Source organism: Lissotriton helveticus, chromosome 10, assembly GCF_964261635.1.
Source record: "Lissotriton helveticus chromosome 10, aLisHel1.1, whole genome shotgun sequence".
In the NCBI taxonomy this organism is placed as follows: Eukaryota; Metazoa; Chordata; class Amphibia; order Caudata; family Salamandridae; genus Lissotriton; species Lissotriton helveticus.
In genome coordinates, this window is record NC_136071.1 from 280,260,778 (window position 1) to 280,284,800 (window position 24,023).

General features: G+C 43.3%; 1 protein-coding gene across 1 annotated transcript in view; it reads right to left on the minus strand.

Annotated features, from left to right (window-relative positions):
* Positions 1–2,906: 2,906 nt before the first annotated feature.
* Positions 2,907–24,023, minus strand: part of NKTR (natural killer cell triggering receptor) — a 511,856-nt gene continuing 490,739 nt past the window's right edge. The window contains 1 exon segment of the mRNA XM_078665314.1: positions 2,907–4,510. Coding sequence (XP_078521440.1) covers positions 4,438–4,510 — 73 coding nt within the window. The 3' untranslated portion in view covers positions 2,907–4,437.

Sequence of the window (24,023 nt, forward strand, 5' to 3'; positions counted from 1 at the left end):
GATAGTGGGTGGAGGAGAGAAGGGGTCAGCTGGATGTGGAGTAGGCATTAGAGAGGAGGACAAGTTTGCATTGGGAGTTGGAGGGGAGTTGTGTGGGAAGGAACGATTGATCAATTTTGGCTATTTTTTCCGAGAAGTGGAAAATTTCTTCACATCTGGCTCAGGAGGCTGTCATATTTGGAGGTACGGGGGAATTTCGGTTTCAAATGATTTTGAAGAGTTCCCTGGGTCTGTTTTTGGCACGATCAAGTTGAGTACGGAGGAAGGATGCCTTTTACTTGAGGATGTGTTTTTTGTACGAGGATCTAGCACATCTGAGAAGTGCAAGATGGAAGGGTGAAGGATGGTGTCTCCAGGTTCTTTCCGACAGTCTGAGAGCCCGTCTTTCATTATTAATTTTGGTATTAAACCAAGAGTTTGCGGGGGTGTTTCTTTGGTTTTTGCGTTTAGGCGGGGCCAGTTGGTCAAGAATACCGGTGACAGTATTGTTAAAGAGTTCAGTGAGCTCATTCACATTTTGTGAGGGGGGAATGAGAAGAAGTTGAGCTTGGAGTTTAGATTCAAGAACACCTGGGGGGATACATTTTAGATTTCTGGTCAATTTCTTAGGTCTGTTATTTTAGAGGCGGGGAGGCTTGCAGAGGTAGCAATGGTGAACAGTATAAGGTGATGGTCAGACCAGTCAATGGGGATGATATTGGTCACAGAGGTCAGATCTTCGTTGGACAGAATGACGTCCTTTAGTGTGTGTTGGGGATAGGCATAGTTGTTTTGAGTTCATTGATCGCAAGAAGAGTAGTGAGGAGGGAGATAATGGGGTCATTGGTATAATTCCAATGGAGGTTAAGATCCCCAAGAACGAGCTTTTTTGAGTTGGATAATGCGTATTGCGTCAGGAGCTCAGATAAGTCCTCAATGAAGGGCTGGGGTGGTCTGGGGGGGGGCGATAGATGTTGTGTAGACGAATTGGGAGGGACTTTTAAGTTGACAGTTCAGCTTCCAGGAATTCGCAGGAGTAGCAGCCAGAGTTAGTGACAAGGGATATCTGAAGTTCATTATTAAAGATAATGGCTATCCCACCCCCAACTCTGTCAGGTCTATCTTTTCTAAGAATAGAGTTATCACGAGTATGTCAAGTATGCTCGTTGAGTGGTCGTTGAGCCAGGTTTCTGTGAGGAATGCAATATCAATGGATTCACTCAGGATAGTTTCTAAAATTTCCCTGGCGTGTAGTACAGGTCTCTTGCTAAAGAAAATGTGCCCTCTCAAACCAATGACTAAATATTGTTGAAGAAATGGGTGGTGGAGGTAAGGGAGGAAGAGTAGCATTGACTACTTAGATGCTTCTATTGAACCCTTGAAAACTACAGCCTCCATAAAGTATTGGGCCACGCACTAATTTCAGCAAACTAATAGGTAATTGCTGACATTGTCCACTTCACCCTCTAAAATACTCGGAAACTGTACCGTGGGAAAGTCCCTGGAACCATTACCCACTTCTCCGGTACCATAAAATGATTTTTTTTTCTGCACCCATTAACGTGGATCCAGTTGTTCTGAGAATTCCATCATGAAAAACACTTGCCACTCCTCACCAATTCTACCCTGCTCTCTGTTCTGAAGGATGGTTAGAGATCAGAATTAAAATCATTCCAATTTAGATCATTGTACAGCACGGTTTAAAATAATGTTCTTCTCCTGATAATTGCTGCGAAGGGCATGGAAAACATAGAAAGGGAACTTAAGTCAGACGTTGTGGCGGGTGCTTTATGCACCAGTAATGTTACAGTGGCTTAGTTTCCAACGCAGACAATGAGGCAGTGGAAGAGCTATTGATTTTTTCCGTCTGCAGCCTGGAATGTTCAACAGAGGAGGAATCTGCAAGTAAAGCATTCACCAGAAGGATTGTTACCAAAAGGAAGCAACTTTTTCTCTCACCTGCATGTAGCACTATACTTAAAAAGAGTAAACTTTTTTTTTCAAGAGACACTCGTATGCAGGAATCTCATGAGTCTGTGTTTTTGGCCTTATTAAGCATTTTTATATTTGATAAATTTCAAGTCACTACTCATTCGAACATTTTCAGAGAAGGAGAGCTATAACCAGCACTAGCAATCCAACATGTTAATGGAAAACGTATGATAGCCAATCAACGTTTTACTTTTATTTTTAGTTGTGCTTTTAGTTATTACACAATATAACACATAGACGTACACACACATGGTATTGTCAATCCCTTCCTGCCCCACAACAAAACCTACAGGACACTTGTGAATTTGAATTCCCTTTCTGCACCTCAGCACAGACGTATATGGATAAATGGACAAGCTTTATGGACATGCTACCTACTCTCACTTTCATTCTACCATCTTTGCTGACAGCTTCAGTCAAGCAGCAACAATCTCATGACTAACCCAATGGTTAAAGACTATGCCTGCTAAAGCCTGGAATTGAAAGTCTACATGGATTTGTTCTGTTCAGAGGCAAGCCAAAAATTTACACATTCTATTAATTTTACTGGGGAGGTCTTTCATAGAAGTGCTTGCATGTCCTGTGACGTTTGAAACGCTATATAGGAGAAATATTGATACATCACAATTTTATTTGTGCACATCGCTTAAAGTGCTTGTCACAACATAAAAATAACTGTGTAACCTCATTTAAGGTAAGCCATCGAATATTGTGAATTAATAACATTTAATTATATTGTAAATTTGTGAAAGCAAATTATAATTATACGCAATGAAAAGTTGTGGCTGTCTCAGCAACAGGTTCGATTTTGGCAATAATATGAATTAAGCTCATCATAAAAAGCCTGCTCTTCCATACGTTTATAAAATCCAAACTTAAGCTGAAAAATCAATAATACAAAAATATTGATAAAAACGCAGAAACCAAGCATTAGCTCACCGTTAAATTGATTTTTATTGTAAACATATTTAGTCATATTTAACGCAAGGGTAAAATAAAACTGTGAACAGTTCAAGAGATGTGTACAATTCAGACAAAGATTGTTAAGCTGCAAAAGTTCCCTTTACAAATCAGTGGAACAATTCCTTACCACCATAAGGTATACAAATCAATGCGTGCAGATATGTACAGCTGTCAGTAGCTAGGAACTATTTCAATTTCACAACTGAAGCTGATCCTAGATAAAAATTAAAAAGGTGTTGCACAATTACATAAACAAACCATCAGGAGCAGGCCAGGATTACATTCGCTTGCAGAATCATCAAAGGACATTTTTAACAGTGGTGAATTTAGCAGAAACCACCCTGAAATTAAATGACAAGTCTATCCCTTTAATAAATGTGATTTACATTAGTACAAACTCCCTCCACTCCACGTCTCCACCGAATATAGGAAATCCACATAAAAATCGTTAAACTTAGTAGAAACTTCATTTTTTCCTGTCAGAAAATTCACCGTTTATTGCTATCCTACATATTTACAACATCTGTATTTTCCAAGCCTTCCAACCCAAGTGTGAGTAAATTGCGTTGAAATATCAAAGTCACAGAAACCATGTTTATACAATATATTTAGAATTTATACACAACACCTGAAAAAGGTGTTTAAAATAGAAAACATCTAACCATTATGAAACATAGATACAAGTCAACCGTTGTAAGCAGTTTGAATTGTAGTTGAAATATTTGTCAGTATAGTATACAGGGATGATGTAGCACGACTTTTCACTGCACTTGATCTGTTGCCATAAAAAGGTCACAGCTTGTCGAGGCATTAATGTGAAATACTGTACAGGTACACCTCATCAACACTGTACTTCAGTGAACCACGGACCGTTTAATGGTGTTTCTTTGAAACAACCGCTGAGCGAGTTCCTTTTGCCCAAGGCTGAGCCTTTTTCTATTGAAGGATGTGCATTACTGTGTTCCAATGAAACAAAGGTATGAAGTTACCTTATGTTCAAAACTGATGGGTGGAGCAGTTATCGGATCTAGTCACAGTTTACCAGCGAGTAAATCAACTGTGTATTCGAGAATGAGTTACTGAGGGGGTTTCCAGGAACAGCTTTTCTTTCAAGGCACAAATAACGAAATATTCTGCTAATAAACATCCAGCAAAATCTCTGCTGTGCAACTGACATTTAATTACAATATATATACGTGAATAAATATATAAAGGAAGCTCTGTTCCGGGAAAGCTATAAAACAATATAATTAAATTACTAACTTTTTTTGGCTTCGAAAGTGAAAAATAAAAATCAGTTTTCATAATTTTCTTAAGGAGCATCTGATTGTAAACAATCGAATCTGGGTCTTTTTAGTAAGCTGGCCCCTGTCTGCTACCAATAAACTAATAGTTTATCTTCCTGTCACATTGACTAGGGACTACTCTCCTGGCAGTAACTTGCCATCAGTGTAGGCGTGTAAATCGAAAAGCAATACAATTAATATCCACGGTGACGTGTTCTCAGCCATCGGTGCTGCTGTCGCTGAACGAGTAACTGCGGTCACTTCTGCTGGACGCATAAGATCTCCGACGTCTACATGAAAGGGGAACAAAATAAAAATAATCCATAATTGAAATGCTTTGCAAACAGAATTTAGATGCTCTCTGGGTAGGTGAAGCGGGCACAGGATATAACTCTTTACCTGTAACATCCCCCCCCCCGGCCCCCCAGTATCCAGACACGTTTAAATGTTATTTTACTCTAAGAAAATCCATACATGGTGTTTTTCATAGCTGAGACACAGAATTATGCTGCACAAATGAACAGTGTTTGAAACTTGAGCAACAGATCAAGATACCCGTAGCTAACAATCAAACTGTTTATAAAGGTTTCTTTACTGTGTACTGACACTATATCACTTGACAATTAAAACTATAACCAAGATTCCAAGTTTAGGGGTAGGATAAACGAACCTTTCTTAAGTTTGTAATATCTATAAAGCAATGTAGATCTGAAAAAAGGTTTCTAAAAAAAGTGTTTTGCTAACACTGACTTACAACAAGAAGCCGAAAACATAGGTCAAATCAGTAAGTATTACCAAATGTTATATCATCATGTGTTCTCACATTTCTCCCGATTAAAAAGAGTACCCCACTTTGTGTGGGTGGGCGTATAATCTGGGACAGGAATAGTCTAAGGATACAACAGTGGAAAGCAAAGGAAATTATGTTGATTTTGTGGACAACATCCACCTCGGTTAAAACAACAACCCTATACATTTCTAAAAGCTATACGCCAGGGAATCCCGGGAGTAGAAGTTATCATTTTGAATTGCCCAGAATGCCTCGCAAACACCAAACTTTACTAAAAAACAAACACAAAAAACCCAATGTCCTCACATTTCTATAATGAGGAGTTTGTGATGAACGGCAAATGTCCCACCACCTCTGTTTCTACCAATAAAACCTAGCTCACATGTATAGGTGGGCCTGTTGCCATGGACAGGAACATACAAAAAGAGAAACCATGTGAAGTACATGGTCAATAATGGCTCCACAGTTACACTTTTCCCGTTTTCCTTTCCTATATAGCATGCTCGCTCACACATATGGCGTACTGTTTTTCAGCAGGCACTTAGGAACGGTGAGGTTTTTCCCATTTGCCAGTAGTTTTCGGGTTGCATTCTGGGTAATCATGCACGCAGGGCCACCTAACCCTAGAATACACTAGGTGTCTATGTTTTAGAAATGTCTGGAGATGGGTGCCCGCTTACCCCTGAACCAAATGCTGCAGACATCCCATATGGAAGCATACCCATTACAAACGTTCTCTAGTGTCTAGTTTGTGGATATCTGCTCAATTCCATTAAAAACCCACAGGTCTGGTCCCCAACTCAGAAAGATGGGGAACACAGATGTGGTCATTTGAAGTTAACCTGAAGCACACCCTTATGATTATATTCAATCCATATTATTGCTTTATATTCCTCAAATTCGGCATGCATTCACTCTGAATGTGCCCTGTCCCAGTTGCACTTGTGTAAATACATCAAAAAAGTGTAACCTGCAGTTTGCAAGTTACAAAAGAGTTGCACCGCCTTATGCACATTTGTGATCAAAATTATCCACGTACTCAGTAAGTATTTCAAAAAGTTAAATCTTGTTTATTTAAAGTTGTTAACAAAACTTGTCCATCACGTCAAAGGTGCGGGGTTCCATTGTTTCATGCTTTGTACTTGCACAGGAATTGCCCATCTGGGCCTAATCACAGGCGTGTTATGAATCTCGAATCCTCCGTCACATTTTACATTCACCCAATGCATTTCGGTCATTAGTGAACTTCGTCAGGATTTCTACAATGTATTAAAAAGTATGCGTCAGTCAAACAAATGGTTCTCATGTAGCAATGATATATAACAAGCATTTCCTTATCTAACCCAACTCCTTAAACAACTAAGAAATCTATGCGATTGTAACTGATATGAAGTACAGCGTCTACGTACTTGTTCCTCTACCCCCATCCTCAACTAATTACCACCCAATGCAAATGAATATCAGTTACAGTCGCATAGATTTCTTAGTTGTTGATTTTCTGCAGCTTTTGCCATATCTAACAGAGATAAGTAAGAAGGGATGGAATCCCTTTCTTCGCCTAGTTAACTGCCTTAGAAACCTCTATAAGTAAGTATCCGCATTAACATGAATTGCTTCACGACAACATTCCACTTCGAAAAGTAACTTAGTAGGCACTTTAGGAAAAGGTCTGTAACTGCACTCTTAGGTGCAGTAAATCCAAAGCCTGTTCACAAAAGTATTTGAGAATCTTCGTAACATAGTTCTACAGTAAGGAAAAAAAATATAAATCAAGTTGGTTATTGGTTTCAATAAGTTATATGAAAAATAGATAGAGGCTGATATTTTGAATTGAAATGATTAACTGCAATCAATTGAATTGTGCCCTGGGACATGAAGCATTCCTATTGGCAATATTTAATGTATGTGGGTCAGTAAATAAATAATGTTTCAACGGAAATGAAGATATTAACGGAAAGAACACAATAGTCTAGACCAGAGGTCTTCAAACTTTTTTGCTCTGAGCCCCCCTAAGCAAAATCTTTTGAAGTGAGGCCCCCCTCCAAAACTATATTGCAAAGATTTGGATAGTAGGAGGAGGAGGAGGAGGGATGATCATAGATGGCGGCGATCATGAGATCATTTTTGGGGTGCTCGTCTGTAGTTCATAATCCACACTGGTTGTGAGCTTATAAGAAAGCAACAGCATCAAACAGGAACAGAGTAGACCAAAAACACTACCGCCTATAATTGCCGTGCTGTGGGGCCCAATGCACTCTACCTGCTGCACTAATGATGGTGGAGTGCTGAGAAGCAGGCTATCTCCTCTTCTTTTACTCCTAACCCACCATGAATGACCATCATTTCAATCTTGAAACAAGGCTGGTTTCTTTCTGGTTACCCTGCTACATATATAGGTCCCTTTCATACACACAAACACCTGAAAACACAATGAAACAGAACCAGAATACATAACTTTCAACAGTAAAGTGCAAGTAAAATTCAAAGAAAAAACACACACTTCCTCCACTGGAATACAGAGGAGAACAATCCAAACCTTAAAAGAGAAATTAACAATTCCTTAGCGCAGTTTAAAGATCGTATCAATGGGCAGGCACAAAGGAGGAGAAATCACTCTCATATGGGTGCAATCAGATTTTTAGATACTGGTCCTAGAACCTGTGAGAAAAGCAATCTTCCATCATGTAATTCAAGTGCTTTCGATGTTTACCTTACAGTGCCTCATGCAGTCAATTTAACAATGCTGCTCCAAACCAACTAACGCTTTCCAGGCATATACTAAGCATGTCCTAATTAATGAGGCGCTCCTCAAGTAAGATGAAAACTTTGTAATGCGCCATCTTTGCCTCTATTTTACAGGAAACAGACCTCTTCTTAGAACAGAAAACAACAATAACTCGCCACCATTGAAACAGACATCTATGAACGACTGTATTTTTTTATTTTATTTGAAAAGTTTTATATAGCGCTGGCTAGACCCGAAGGTATCAGAGCGCTTTACATGAGAACGAACATTGTTTCAGAGCATAGTTACAAGTTACATGAGTTATGTCTCTCTATGGACATTCTCTAATTAACCACATGAGCGCTAGCGAAATTCCCCTCCTGTGCTCATGTTTTAAAAAACCCATTATTCATGACGAGCTGGGCTCGTCATGAGCGTGCGAGGAGGCTACCTCATGACGAGCCCAGCTCGTCATGAGCGTCGAAGGGGTTAACAACGAAAGGGTAGATGTGTGTCCACAATTTCCTTGGGGGAATTAGGGTTGTCATGTTCTGAGGTTGAAGACGCCATTAGGTACCCTATGAGGTGTAGAGGTCCAGATGGCGCACTGTGAGCTAGCCAGAAACACCTGGCTAGCCTTCATGTTTGGAAAAAAGTAGTACATGCATCATTTTTGTAATCAGAAAGACTTGTTGGGCCACACTACATAGATCAACACAATCAACATATGGGAGGTTATTTTGCTTTGATAATACCATTCCAGGCTTCCACCAGTGCATTTGAGAAGGGCCAGAGCGATTACCTATTCTTGGTTTAAAACTACAGTAGAACATTCTTATGTCATTACCAGAACGCACATGCTTGTCAAAATAATAACCAACAGGCAATGCATGCACATAATACTGCCTTCATGGTTTCATCCTCTATCACAAGAATCCGAGTCATTGTTCTCCCTTTCTACACATGTACGATATATTTATTTAATACGTTTATTTATCAGTATGCCACAGAGCGCTCTATTCAAGGCACAGAACATTATATGCATGCGCGGAAAGCAATTAAATATATATTGCACCATAATTTTGAAAATCTGTCATATTTGGTTTAAAAAAAAACAGTACTGTATGGTAGTATCACTAATCAGTGCCAGGACTTAGTATATGGCGCACAACATGTTTCCAAAATCAGAACTCTGAGTTCTAAAACAGTTTAGAAAAATGTAACATTTTAAGCATTCAGCTGGCATAACAAACAATTCATACCACGGACATAATGCTGAATGATCACAGTACAATATATATATATATATCACACTGAAAACACATTAATTGATTTTCTGTTAATTGCAGCACATTCACCAAAATTAATAGCCCGTTTACACACTTTTTGCCAAATTGACCTTTCATAATTGCATGCATTACTTCAATTCCTCACTTACAGCTTTGCAGACGCTACTGTGCTTGACTTGAGTCACACCGCTGACAAACACGACACAGGTCAGGAAAATATGAAAGGAAAGGTTGACCAACATGTGCCAACTTTGAAAACTAATCCTGATCAATCTGTGTGAACACCACACCGTCCTCACATTTTTTTATGCACTGTAACTGCTTCATGTAAGTGAAGACAGCCTGGAAACACACCTTTCCCCGCTTCCATACTATCTTCATTTACATGTAATTGCAGGCCTATTCGCGCCCCCCTGGGAACACATCCACGCCCCCCCAGGGGGGCGCGCCCCACAGTTTGAAGACCTCGGGTCTAGACGCTATAATACACAATGATTGATAATTGTGCTGTTACTGCCAGGTTTAGAAGAGTAAGATGTTTACATTCCTCACCAAACATGTTGCGAGGACTGCTTAAAACTATGAACATCTCCAAAATGAATATGTCCTGAAGAAGGCTTTGATGCGGACGTGTCAAAGCGGAGACTCATATCAGACTTGACACCTCTGCGGTCATAAATGGGGAATGGAATTGAACTCAATTTGGTGTACTTCTACAGAACACAAAAGGTTTGGGCATACACCTGAGAAATAAAGACTGAACATGAGTGAATGAACGTTATAGTGAAAAACTTCGGAGGGGTGACGATGCAGACCATCACTAGTTACCTCATTAACATGCATTTCATCCTTATAATGGTTCTGACTGATGTCAGAGGTCTAGATGGGAGGATGTTGGAAATTTAAAATGACCTGTGGAACATGCGCAACAGATCCACCATGAAGATAGCTTATACCTACTCTAACATACTGTGACTCAATTATTTTCAACCAGTGGGTAATTCTAGAACACACAAACATTAAAACTGGGATAAAACAGAATAGGGTGCCCCAAAAATCTAGGCAAAAAGTTTAAGACCTCCAAACTAAACTGGCCATAATCTCTTGGATAAAGCATCAACACTGTAGAGGTGACTGCAGAATGTGTGTAAGGTAGGCCTCCATAGCAATCTCGTAATCTGCCTCATGCATATGTGTCTGAAGAATATCACGTGGCATGGTGGAATGTTTCCACTTGTTTGATTGCGGAAGTGCAGACAGCAGAGGTATCAGCTTATGTGTAGTCCCATTTGCTTCAGTACCTCTGAAATTTGGGAAGGAGGACAACAAGATCCTTAGAGACAGCCCACTACAGAAGACATGTGGAGAATGGGTTTCGTTTGCATCCTAATATAAAACTGGGTGCAGTGTTGGTGTCCACAAATACCACTTTGGTTCTGAATAGGAAGGGTTGAACAAGATAGAATGCCTTTTACTCCAGCATGTTTTTGTGGGAAAAAAAAGAATATGACCCTGCTGATAGCTTACACCCTTTACCAATGCCAGTATTTACTAATATTATTGGGGGAGCCAAAGTGGAGTATGACGTTAATTCATGCCCCCTGAGACTTATCTCTTGGAATATCGCGGGTATCTCCTCAAAACTATCTGACGAGATATGGTTTCAATATATGAAGACATTTGATATAATTTGTGTCCAAGAAACTTGGAGTATGAACGATATTGACATAGATGGATACTGTTCTTTGGTTATATGTTGTTACCACAAATTCCGTTGCAACGCATGCCTTTTCCACGCATGCGTTACCACGGAATTCGTTTTCCCCTCATCTTCTTTGCCACGTCGTTCTTACGTCATAAAGAGGAAACGGAAGTTTATTCCGCTTCCTCTCTTATGACACTGTTTTTTTCGGCACGGCGGGATCGTTTTTTTATGGGGGGGGAGACCCCCCCCAACCCCCCTTTTTAATCCTTCGGTTTTTTTTTTCGTGGTAAATACGATCGTTGAAGGCATACGCGTTGGAAAGACGTTTACGTGGTAAGTGCCTCGTTGTAAACGTTACGCGTAGTACTGCCTTCGTTGTTAATGATGTTTCCCCTGTTCTTTCAATGTCCAAGCAACACCTTCGAAAGCAGGGAGAGCAAAGGGGGGATTGGTAACATAGATTTTTGTCAAATATGGGTCTCTAACGTCAGAGAATATAAACGTCTCCCCCTGGTATCAGCTCATTCCGATTTCAAATTTGATTGATGCTACAATACTTTTGGTACACTGGTATTACAATATTTTTGATCCAAATAACTGTGAGGTTAATAATACCCTCAAACAGGAAATTGATAAGGTTGCAGGTAAATGTCATACTTTACGTATAATTTGGGCGGGCAACTTCAATTGCACAATATGTGGTTATAACTTAACTGATGTTTGCGGGGTCACTGATACAGAGAACCAGCCCTTGCCACACTTTAAACACACTGTGCAGGGTGTAGCATTAAATTCTATCATTGTGGTTAATGATTTATGTCTAGCCGATACCTTGGTTAGTAGCCCATCTATACAATATCCAACCTACCAGGGTGGAGGTAAAACTAGCACAATTGATTTTCTGCTAATATCTAGAAAATCTGCCTGCCTCATTGTGAGGTTTGCGGTTGAACCATACCCAGCTAGCGACCACAATCCCTTCACTATTTCTGTATATGTAACGGCACAGGAGGGCAAGGGTGATTATCAATCGCCCCCTTTTCTCAAATGAGGTTAAGAGCATGGAATTAACTATACTAGGGGAAGCCTGGGAACTTCATTTCACAATTCTTTTTTATCCACATTGTGTCACACCACATGAACAAAAGGATGGATTAGTAATTAACTTAGATACAGCATACCACCGTAGTTCCTCCCTGACTGTTAGTGAGGTTGAAGATGCTCTAACAAAGGGTATTTCCTCGAAAGCACCATGCCCGGACGGGGTGCCCCTGGATTTATTTAAAAACAATCACAAATTAAGGGCTCCGTTGTTGGTTAATGTTTTTAAAGCTGTAATAGTGGGTCGCATTCCTTCCTCATGGAAAGAGGCTGTAGTGGTGCTGATCTACAAAAAAGGTAATAGAAACGATCCTGCATGCTACAGGCCCATTTCCTTAGTTGATGCCACATGTAAAGTTCTGGGAGGGTAATCCTTGCAGGCCTGGAAATCTGGGCTAATGCCTCCGGCCTCATATCTAATACACAATATGGCTTCAGAAGGGGTATGGGAACAAATGAACAGTGTCTCAACCTGTCCCTGATCATGGGTAAGTACATGAAGGCGAGGAGGGGGTCAATCCACCTTGCCTTCATGGACTTATCCAGCGCATTTGATACAGTAAACAGGGGGAAGTTCAGGAATCGAATGGAAAAAATGGGTTACGAGGAGCCCCTTATAACTCTGTTGCGGAGGTTGCATACTTCTACTACTGTTTCTATCCGTTATGGCCCTGGGGGAGAGAAGACTAGGTCAATTGTGTCCACGAAAGGGGTTCGCCAAGGGTGTATTTAGGCCCCTTTTTTATTCCTTTTATATACAAGTGGGCTGGAGGCTTTTCTTTTGGAGCAACAACTAGACTTTCCTAGCATAGGAGGTAAATCGGTACCCCTGCTGTCCTACGCAGATGATACTGTCTTGATGGCTTTGACAGCCAATAGCCTACAAAAAGCTTTGAATGCCCTTACTGACTTTATGCTGGTATTGGACCTGAAAGTAAAATTTAGTAAATCTTTTATTACGGTGTGCGGTCCCAAACAAACGAAAACAAGGACATTTGTGGTGAAGGAAAAGATTATAAACAAGGTGCCCAATTTCACTTACCTAGGGAATGTTTTTAATAACAAATTAAACTTGGACCAACTGATTGTGGCCAGAGTCCAAAACACTAGCAGAACAGTGGAGGGGCGGTTCCGCTTTGCTTGTAAGTTAGGACACAAGCCAGGAGCGGAAATGATAACTCTATACAAATCCAAATGTTTATCAGTAGCTACTTTCGGGGCAGGCGTATGGGGACATCACAAAGGCAATCAGTTACAAACTCTAGAAAATAAATTTTAACCCCTTCGGTGCTGATGACGGCTCCCGGTCGTCATCAGTTACGGTGGGCGTGTGCTGATGACGGCCGGGAGCCGTCATGACCACGCCCGCAATCGGAATGTGCCGCACAGGCGCAGAATTCCGGCCGCAGCCAGGGGGTTAAAAAAATTATTAATGATCCCTGTTAGTTCTTCCAATGCTTTTAGCCACTCGGAAGTGGGGTTGGATTTTGTAAGAGATAGATTAAATATTGCTCCCTTGATCCTTTGGGGAAAAGTGTGGACATCAGAGGGCTTATCATTTTCAAGGAGTGTTCTCAGATTCTGTATGTCCCTTGAAAAGGCTCTTGCTATCCCCTAGCTCTGATATGTTAAAGAACATTTTTATAAGATTGGGCTAGGGCACTACTATAATAATCCCGACAGTATACAACCTAATATGAAACTGATGATAAAAAATGCTTATTATGCCAAATTAAGTATGTCTAACCGGGTTTGTGAAACACTAAATTGTGTAGATGGGCGCCCAAACCATTGGCAATTTCATTTGTTTATCACCATTCAAGTTTATTCACGTTTCCTCATGACCAGATTTCGACTCCGCACATTGCACTTTCTTGTGGCTTTCCCTAAACAGGTGAGTTGGTGTGATAGACTAACTCCCTGTCCATGCAATCATTTAGCCCAACAAAGCATGATGCACTTTGTGTTGTTCTGCAATCTTTACAAAGATCCAAGGGCACGTTTTATTAAACCTGTCTTGCGTGATATAAGACCCTACTCCTATCAGAAGGGATTTAATTTTTTACGATATTTATCCACTGCTGCTATTTGTATTGCTATGCTTAATTTCAGTCGAACTGCCTTATCATTTAGGAAATTTTATGAACTGTAATATGAAATTAAGTTTTTAAATTATTTTATAGTATTATTTATGTAATATTTATGTGTTGAACTATGGTATGATTAATAATTTTTTATCAAATATGGCTTTCATGCAGGGGGAGTTAGAACGATGCTGGAGGATGATACATGTGTTGAGTCCTAAATTTTAAAGTTTAATCATGTATTTTGCGACCGTTCTTACAGTCTTTTTTGTATAGGTCTCTTAAGAACTAGTTAATGTATATATGCAAACTTTTATGATTCTCAAGAATCAAATAAAGTTATTTTGACTTGACTTGAATATGATGCACCGATGAGCAAATATGTGCACATAAAAGATGCCAATTTATGATGCCCACAGTCATGAAGTACAGAGACGGGGAAAACCTGATCAACAAAGTTGTCAGCTTACCATTTCGAAGTAAGAGGAGAGGCTGTATAGAAGATGGCTCCAGTACTCTGCCATGCAAAGCTGCAAGGGTCTTGTGGTCTTTGACAAAGCGCAGAGGTTAGTAACCCCTATGCGGGATACAGGCAATCCCAGTAATTTAAGCAACCGCCCACCATGGTGCTATAGTATAGAAATTGTAACTTGATGGAGAACAATTTATAGCATCTGGAATTGCAATAAGGCATTTAATCATCCAGGATGGTGTGAGCGAGAAGTCTGGCTATAAGCTGACAATCCAAATTGAAATATTCCTATGTCAAATCTGATCGGTCTAGACTCTGGAAGTTGTCTAGTTGAAGAGGCAGCAGTGGAATTCCTGGAGCTGAGGGGATACCACTGGTAGGGGTAGCACTATGGCCACATTCATCATTTTCAAATTCTGAAAGTAAAGAACCATGGTAAAATGCGGTGTTGAGCAGTACCTGATTCTCTTTTTATTGATGAAAGGCAGGATAATAGTAACCCAGCCATGTAGCGAAGTTGGGGTGGGCTCTTTGGTTGCAAACATGACACTTCCTCCAAACGTTCTTTGATGACCAGCTGAATGGGTGTAGCATTGATGGAGGTTGAAATAGAACATCTGTCCTCAACAAATGAGACAACACTATATAGACAGTGGAACTTTGGATTCAATGGTGGTGGAAGGGAAATCCTCCACTCGAGAGAGGTCCAATCCTGGCAGTGGAGTGCCCATTTTCACATGAAGCTTGATTGAGAACTATAACTGATGAAGCCAATCCTACCACACCATTTACAACTTGCAGGACATGGTTGGAGAGGGTAGATGGTGAGGGGTATATAATCCGGAGAGAGCCAGCATGAAGCAGTGACCAGGGTAACCTGCACACTGCAAATGACTTTCTGGAGGGGTGGTTGTTGCAGGTTCGGAAGCCAAAATAAGCCTGCAGTTCATTTTGTGCATTATCCAAGTAGGCAATCTGTGATCTGTTGCTAAGGATAGTAGAAATATTATTCCACCCCTGCTGTTTTTTGTAGTGCAGGTCTTGGCTCACCGCCTTGGAAATCTCTTCTCAATCAACAACTTCCTGCAATGGTGTGAAACTTGAAGGCATGAGGAGGAGAATCGAAACTAGGATGGGCTTCGTTGGGCCATAAAAAATAGTTTCTTACCAGTTGGTGTAGTTTTGCAGCTTGAAGATCTTTCTGGATTCACTATGCTGTGCATTATTCCGCGGTCTAGTGGTTGGGTCCGGAATCGTAGTCTTTTCTTTCTTTTTTTTTTTCGTCGCCCAGGTGGGCGTCGACGTCCCACCTTTTGGTGTACTTCCTGTGACGTCGGCACACTTCCTGCGGAAGCTCCCACCTTTGGGCGACATCTTCAGATTCTTTTTTCCGCTGCTGGGTCTGGATCGTTCCCTGGGGCTCCAGAGTTTTGGAGGAAAGGAGACGCAGAAAAGTCGATTTTTGCACGGTAAAGACTGGGAAGACGACGAGGAACAACACCATCGAGCCGGGACGACGAAGGAGAACTTCGACGTCCAATGGAGAATGCACACACAGGGGGCCCCCTGAGCGTAAGAAATGGACAAGACACCCTTTAAATTCTGCCGCAACTGCCACCACAAATACGCACAGAAGGACCAGCACCCGGTTTGTAACCTCTGCCTACCGGTCAACCACGAGAGCAAGGACAGCAACGCCTGCTCCGCCTTCATACCGAAGACTCTCCGGGTTAGAGAGCGACAAAGAAGAGGCAATTACAACATGCAAGGCAAGGGACAACCACCGTCCCTTCGAGACCTGGGGTTCTCGAGTGATGGGGAGGACAACGTCGCCGGAGAAGACGACGACTACACGGTCGTAGAGTCCGATAAGAAGACTTCTAAAGAGGTAGGAGAGTCGACGACCCCTAAGCCCCCGACAGACCCTCGGAAGTCTGAGTCAGACTCTCGAAAACCAGAGTCTAAGTCCTCGAAGGGAGCACTGGCGCCGAAAATCTCGATGGCCGCAGCTGCATCCAGGTACAAACAGCCCAGCGGAAAGGACTCCCAGGTGGCGAAGACCGGCGAAAAGCCTAGGTCGTCGAAGCACGTCCCCGAAAAGGAACGTTCGACTTCGAAAGAAAAGGACCTGAAGGTCGCTTCGGCGTCGATTAAGGACCCGAAGCCCATTTCGACGTCGACATATACGTCGAAGAGATCAGCCGAATAACTCGACGCCGAACAGGCCTGTGAAATGGAGAGAAAGAAAAGACGGCCGAAATGGATAACATCCTACAAAGAAAGAAGGAGTTCGACAAAAAGTTAAAGAGGTTCGCGTACCGTCGAAGCCAAAGACGGTGATCGTCGAAGTAGAAGAGGAGGAGGACTTCGAGGCCGAAGAGCCGCCGAAAAGTCCCGAGACCCAGGACCATCCAGAGGAAGAAGCCTTCTACTACGAGGAGGAGGGCGACGACGATCAGTGGACGATCCTCGGCTCAACATCCTCAGGGACACAGGACCTGGAGTGGCAGGCCTCGACACAAAAGCCCTGAAGAGGCCGTGGACACGTACCCTTCGAGGCCTTCGCTGCCAGATGACATTGGGGCCTACAATATGGTCATCAAGAACGCGGCAACAGCTTTTGGGGTCAAGCTAGATGAGGAAAAACCGAAAGCAGACTTCCTCTTGGAGACTCTGCTCCCCACACAAACTAGGAGGCAGTACCTCCCCATGCTTGAGAGCGTCATGGCCCAGGGGAAAGAGGCGTTCAAGGAACCAGCAACATGCATGTCAGTGACGCAGAGGACGGAGAAGAAGTATAAACACTCCCTCCCTACATCCGAAGATCAGTCACAGCAGACTCCATTATTGTGGCGACCACCAGGAAAAGGGCAAATGTGCCAACAACTTCAGGGCCACCACCAGACAAGGAAAGCAGGAGGATGGACCTAATGGGGACGAAGATAGAAAGAAATGCAGCCATGCACTGGTGCATGGCAAACTCTAACGCCCTGCTGAACAGGCGCCAGTACCAAATTCTGGACGAGATCGGACAGCTGCTCAAGCACCTCCCAGACGAGTACCAACAAAGAGCTTCACACCTTGTGGAAGAAGGGAAAAATGTGGCAAATTCTTGCCTCAAAACAGCCCTGGACGGAGCCGACACGTCCAGTAGGCTGATGATGTTGGGAGTCACGGAGAGAAGGCAGGCCTGGCTCAGGATCTCAGGTTTCAAACCAGAGGTGCAGCACAACATTCTAAACACCCCCTTCAATGGGGAGACACTGTTTGGGGCGCCGGTGGATGAAAAACTCACCCAGCTCAAAAAAGAAAACGAAACTGCAAGGTCCATGGGGGCCTTACAATTCAGGGGGACGAAAAGGGGTACTCCGTCGCGGAGACCGAATGGAAGAGGGGGAAACCAGCCAGGAACGTCACACCAGACTTTCCACCAGTCCCACAAGGTAGACAGCCAAACACAACAAGGACATCAAAAACAAACCTGGCACTACCAGGAAAGGGGCCAGTCCTTTCGCGGGAGGGCGAACGGACGTGGACAAAATAAAAGAGGGGGCCAACAACCCACCTCTAAGTGACTCCGTCACGCAATACGTGCCCACCCACAAAACTCCTCCCAGGGTGGGGCACAACAAGACCAACACAGGGTTACACAGCCAGAACATCAACGAATATGTAACACCAGTAGGAGGCAGGCTAAGTCATTTCTTCCGTGAGTGGAAAAAGTTAACCACAGACAAATGGATACTCAACATCATACAGTTCGGATACTGCATAGAACTGGAAAAAACACAGCGAAACAGGAAACAAAAAAGAAGGGCGCTGTCAGGAAAAGAGCTAGAGCTACTTCAAAAGGAAGCGAAGGAACTCCTCCAAAAGGAGGCCATCGAACCAGTACCATACAGAGAAAGGAACAAGGGAGTGTACTCAACCTACTTCCTGGTACCAAAGGTGGACGAATCACTGAGACCCATCCTGGACCTAAGGTTCCTAAACAAGTACATAAAGACACAAAAATTCAAGATGACGTCCCTACAAGAGGTCATTCCTCAGATAGGAGACGGAAACTTCATGGCCACCATAGACCTCAAAGATGCCTACCTGCACATCCCAATGAACAGGCAGCACAAGCATCTATTGAGATTTACCATCAACAAAGATCACTACCAGTTCACAGCCCTAGCATTCGGACTAAAATCCGCACCAAGGATCTTCACAAAGTGCCTCGAAGCAGTGGCAGCGCACCCAAGGAGGGAAGGGATACATATATACCCTTACCTGGACCACTGGCTAATAAAGGCACACAGGACATGCAAAGAACATGCACAGCGCGTGACAAGTACACTGGTGGACCTGGGATTCTCCATTCACTGGGGGAAATCCTCAATGGAACCAGAGCAAGTAAAAATCTTCCTAGGAGCACAGATCGACACAATACAGAGCAGGGTGTTCCCCAGCGACAAGAGAACAATGGCCCTGCTGAAGGAGACGCGCCTCTACCAGAAGGGGCGAGCTCTGACAGTGAGGACAGCGAGCAAGATCATGGGAATGATGGCCTTCTGCATACATCTGGTCCCAAGGTACGGCTCCACATGAGACCATTCCAGGAATGGCTGCAAGAAAAATGGTCACAAGCTACAGGAAGTTGGGAAGATATAGTGGTTGTAACGCACACAGTGCAGGAGGAGATGTGGTGGAACAAGGAGAACATAACGGAAGGGAAGCCTTTAACACCACCGACCCCAACGGTGACCATCACCACAGACGCATCCCAGAAGGGATGGGGAGCTCACATGTGCAAGCTCAGGGCGAGGGGTCTGTGGACTCCAGCGGATGCGGTCAAACACATCAACTACCTGGAACTAAAGACAGTGTTCCTCGCCCTGAAGGCCTTCCAGACAAAACTGTACAACCAGAGAGTGTTGATCCAGACAGACAACAGGACAACGATGTTCTACATCAACAAGCAGGGAGGAACACAATCAGCCCTGCTATCGAACCTAGCAAAGGAGATATGGAGATGGGCCATCCCACTAAAAACAGACCTGCTAGCCATACACCTACCAGGGAAGGACAATGTGGAAGCAGACTGGCTCAGCAGACAGACATCGTCCTCCCACGAGTGGGAGCTCAATACACAGGAAGCGCAAAGGCTATTCAGAAGGTGGGGAACACCGACAATAGACCTATTTGCAACACACCAGAATGCAAAATGCCGAAACTTCGCATCCAGGCACCAGGGGAAGGGTCCCTGGGGAATGCCCTATGGATTAGCTGGTCGAAAACATTTGCTTACACTTTTTCCCCCCCCGATACCTTTGATACATAGAGTACTCAACAAGTGCAGAACCAGCAACATGACTCTGATCCTGGTGACACCCCAGTGGTCCAGGCAGACCTGGTACTCACAGATAATGGAAATGGCACAGGGTGCACCCCACAAGTTCGGGACAAGGAAATACTTAATCTCCATGCAAATAGGAGAAGTACTACACCCATAGCCAGAGAGCCTCAGCCTAGCTCCTGAAGATATAGAGTTTGCACACCTGAAGTTACCTGAAAGCACCCTGCGGGTACTACGAGAGGCAAGGAGACCTAGCACACAAAGGTGCAATGTGGCAAAATGGAAGAGGTTTACACAATGGTGCAGCAAGAAAAAGCTACACAAAAAGATGACAAGGGAATCAACGGTGCTAAGATATCTCACGCACCTACTGATGGCAAAACTAAGTTCATCCTCGCTAAGAGTACACCTAGCTGCGATAGTAGCCTACACAAGAGGAGAAACAGGGAAGAGCTTCTTTACTTAACAGATTGTAAAAAGATTCCTGGAAGGGGCAAAGAGGATCGCACCACCAAAGAGGATGCCACCACCGGCATGGAACGTCAATTTAGTCCTAACAGAGCTCATGAAAGCGCCCTTTGAACCTATTCATAAGGCCCCCCTACAAATGCTAACAATGAAAACAGCCTTCTTGGTGGCAATCACCTCTCTGCGCAGGGTGAGCGAACTAAAGGTGCTAACGCTACAAGAACCCTACATCAAAATACACAATGATAGGGTGGTAATGAGAACTGACCCACACTTTATGCCAAAGGTGGTGTCAAGGTTCCACATCAACCAGATAGTACAAATACCAAGCTTCTTTCAGAAACCGACCACAAGCGCAGAGAGGGCACTGCACACTCTGGACGCTAGAAGGGCAATAATGCACTACATAGAAAGACTAAGGAACACAGGAAGACAAAACAGTTCTTTGTGTCCTTACCAAGCAGTTTCATGGGTAGACCAGTAACAAAGGGAACCTTCGCACGATGGATCACACAAACTATACAATTCTGCCACAGACAGGCAGACCAAGAACTAGCAGAGGGGCCACGGGCCCACTCTACCAGGAAAAAAGGGGCAACGATAGCCTTCCTGGCTAACACACCCATTCAAGACATATGCCTGGTAGCAACATGGGCTTCAGTGCACACGTTCACTAAGCACTACTGTGTGGATATAGAAATGAACAAGGAAGCACAAGTAGGACAGAAAGTGCTTCAACATATTTTCAACAACCAACGCTCATCTTCCACCCAGCCGCCACAAACATAACAAACCGCTACAAAGTCTATGCACAGCATCGTGAATCCAGAAAGATTCACGCTGCAAAACGAATAGTTTCTTACCTGTCGGTGTAGTTTTGCAGCTTGAAGATCTTTCTGGATTCACTAGCGAACCCACCCACCTCCGCCAGAAAGATGAGGCTGGAGAAGCAGGTGGTAATACAAGGACAATGCAGAAACAGACACCTTGAAGGACAAAGCGGATAAATCTCTTACTTGAAAAGAAATACTGAACATTGCCAAAGGATTCGCAAACAAGAACACAAAACAAGAAAAAAGAATCAGAAGATGGCGCCCAAAGACGGGAGCTTCCGCAGGAAGCGTGCAGACGTAACTGCAGCTGCAATTTTAAATTTCCCCATGAGTACCGCCAATACCGGAAAAACTTAATGGCATCCTGACGTTTGCAGGATACAGGGAACTGAGGTTTGTTAACATCATTAGGAGCTAAGTGAGAGATGCTACCCTGTTTCACATCACATCTTAGGACTGCTGCTGAGACCTGTTGAGTCAACAGTGGCCCTCTGAACTACATAGGGGCCCCTGCCATTCCAATCACATCAGGGTGCTTGAGGGACCACCGTCTTCAGACTTTGTTCATTTCACAGTAACAACCGGAAGTCCAGTTTTGAGTGTCAGAATACTTCTCCATGGTGGGTTATTAGATAGGAGGTTGGAGAGGTCACACTTTGTTTTCTTTTTACTCCAAATCACAGAGTCGTTTCCCTGAGGTTGGGTACTACACAAATTAAGGTAAAGAGCAGGCATGGACTGCTGCTTTATATCCTCCTACCAGGCATACAGATGTCATTAACTATTGAGGTCAGACAGAAGGCTGTTTGAAGCTAAATGCACAGTAAAAACTATAAGCCTCCTTGAAATCTGAAAATTGCAGAAGTGTCCAAACCTTCTGGTATATAATCTATCTAGCTGCAGATTCCTCACCTGTAGAATAATCCCAGGAATCAGACTGGATCCAGAAACTTCAAATTCATATCTCCGGTAAGGGTGCTGGCTTCATGTTGACACAGGAAATAGCATCTAAGGACATTACCAAAGCCGTATAGCACCCACCCTGGCGCAACAAGGTCACTTTCCGTATATTATTTTCTCACATTCGAGGGAAGAGGAAACTGACATTGACAGGGTAGTGCTGCGTCATAATATATACTTATTAACTTTCCCTATAAACTATCCATCAAACGTGGAGGAAGGTGTGTTCATGAGGACTCTGCAGGCAGAGTATCCACCTGAGGGATAGTTGCTGCAGGTAAACAACGTTTTCTTCTGATTGCTACTTCTACCTGCATGTTCCTACACCTGGTAAAAAGATTCCATAGCCATACCCACCTGGGAGGAAGGCTGATGAATGGTTATACAAGGAAATCCTGCAGAAAGGATCTGGCAAAACGGCCATCTCTACTCACCTCAGAATCCAGGCAGTAAAGCTTGGCGATTGTGTGCAGAGAAGCTTATGTGACTGCCGTCACAGCTCCCCTTGCAAGGGCAGAAGTGGTGGCTTAGGGCCTGGATTCCTTCTGGAAGCTCTTTTTTAGACAGCCCTAGCAGTTCTTAATGCAGAGGATGATCTACCCTGAGAGAGGCCTTTTCTGTAACGGCTTGCCCTTCCCGGCACAACAGTATCCTATGAAGAGCTGATCATCCAGTTCTGGAACTATGCAGAAAGTTCTCATCAGAAAAGTTAAAACTAAATTAAGGACCCACTGGGGAACAACAAAAGAGGGTTGGAGGATAACGATTTGTTAAACACTCAGGAAACACATCAGAATGGGGGATTTGAACAGGGATGACTGGTCTGGCAGACAGAGAAAATTAAACAGTGCAGCAAAATAACCCTCAACAGTACCAATCGCACAATCCCCAATGACTAATTTGGGATGATGAGAAAAACTGGGCTCTGTTTTGGTGCATCTTCTTAATGAACCAGGGAATCAAGGGTAAGGAAGTAAATACGTAGTACAGCAGAAAATTCAATTTTAACTCAAATGTGCCCCCAAACACTTCCCTTAATTTATACTGGAGGGCACAGAATTGGTGGCATTGAACATTGAGCAATACAAAAGATCGGAGTATCCCCAGGACCAAAAGTCCTAGTGATATAGCGCAGAGAAAAAAAAATGTGGAAAGAAAGAATTCTTTCTTTCTTAAGAAACCCCTAACTCACCGACCTGGTCGGTGACACGCTTCATCATCCGGGTCCACCCGAGTGACCGAGTGCCACTCAGGTGTGCTTCGACGCCTGCAACTGCAGCGGAGCTGGAATTTTCTTGCGGGTGTGTGAAGAAGTTCTGAAGTTTAAAAATGGTACTACGTGTACTCCCTATAGACTTTATTCTGGAGTCAGTATGACACTAATAAAAACAAGTGGGATACTTCTATTGGTGTAATTTGACCAGGGAGTATCAAATTGTGCGTGAAAATATGGTCAACATGTTTCAACCGTGTATGACTTTAAGGTTTTCTTCAGGACCAAGAGGGGTGAGCCGGGAGGTCTGCACTCGCTACAGTGCACCCGTCCCTGACCCACCTGTGTGCTAGACCGTGTACTTACGGTTTAGCTTGCTTACAGCCTTCTGTGTAAGGGAAATTAATAATTACTGTTAGTAGAGTACCATGGATGCCATGGGGGGGCCGCCTTTGAGCGTGTTGTCATAAGGTGTATGCCCGCTGGAAACCTATTCTTACCGCACAGTCTAGCACACAGGTGGGTCAGGGACGGGTGCACCGTAGCAAGTTCAGACCTCCCGGCTCACCCCTCTTGGTCCTGAAGAAAACCTTAAAGTCTCACACGGTTGAAACATGTTGACCATATTTTCACGCACAATTTGATACTCCCTGGTCAAATTACACCGATAGAAAAATCCCACTTGTTTTTATTAGTGTCATACTGACTCCAGAATAAAGTCTATAGGGAGTACACGTAGTACACTTTTTAAACTTCACAACTTAATCACACACCCGCAAGAAAAATCCAGCTCCGCTGCAGTTGCAGTTGCAGGCGTCAAAG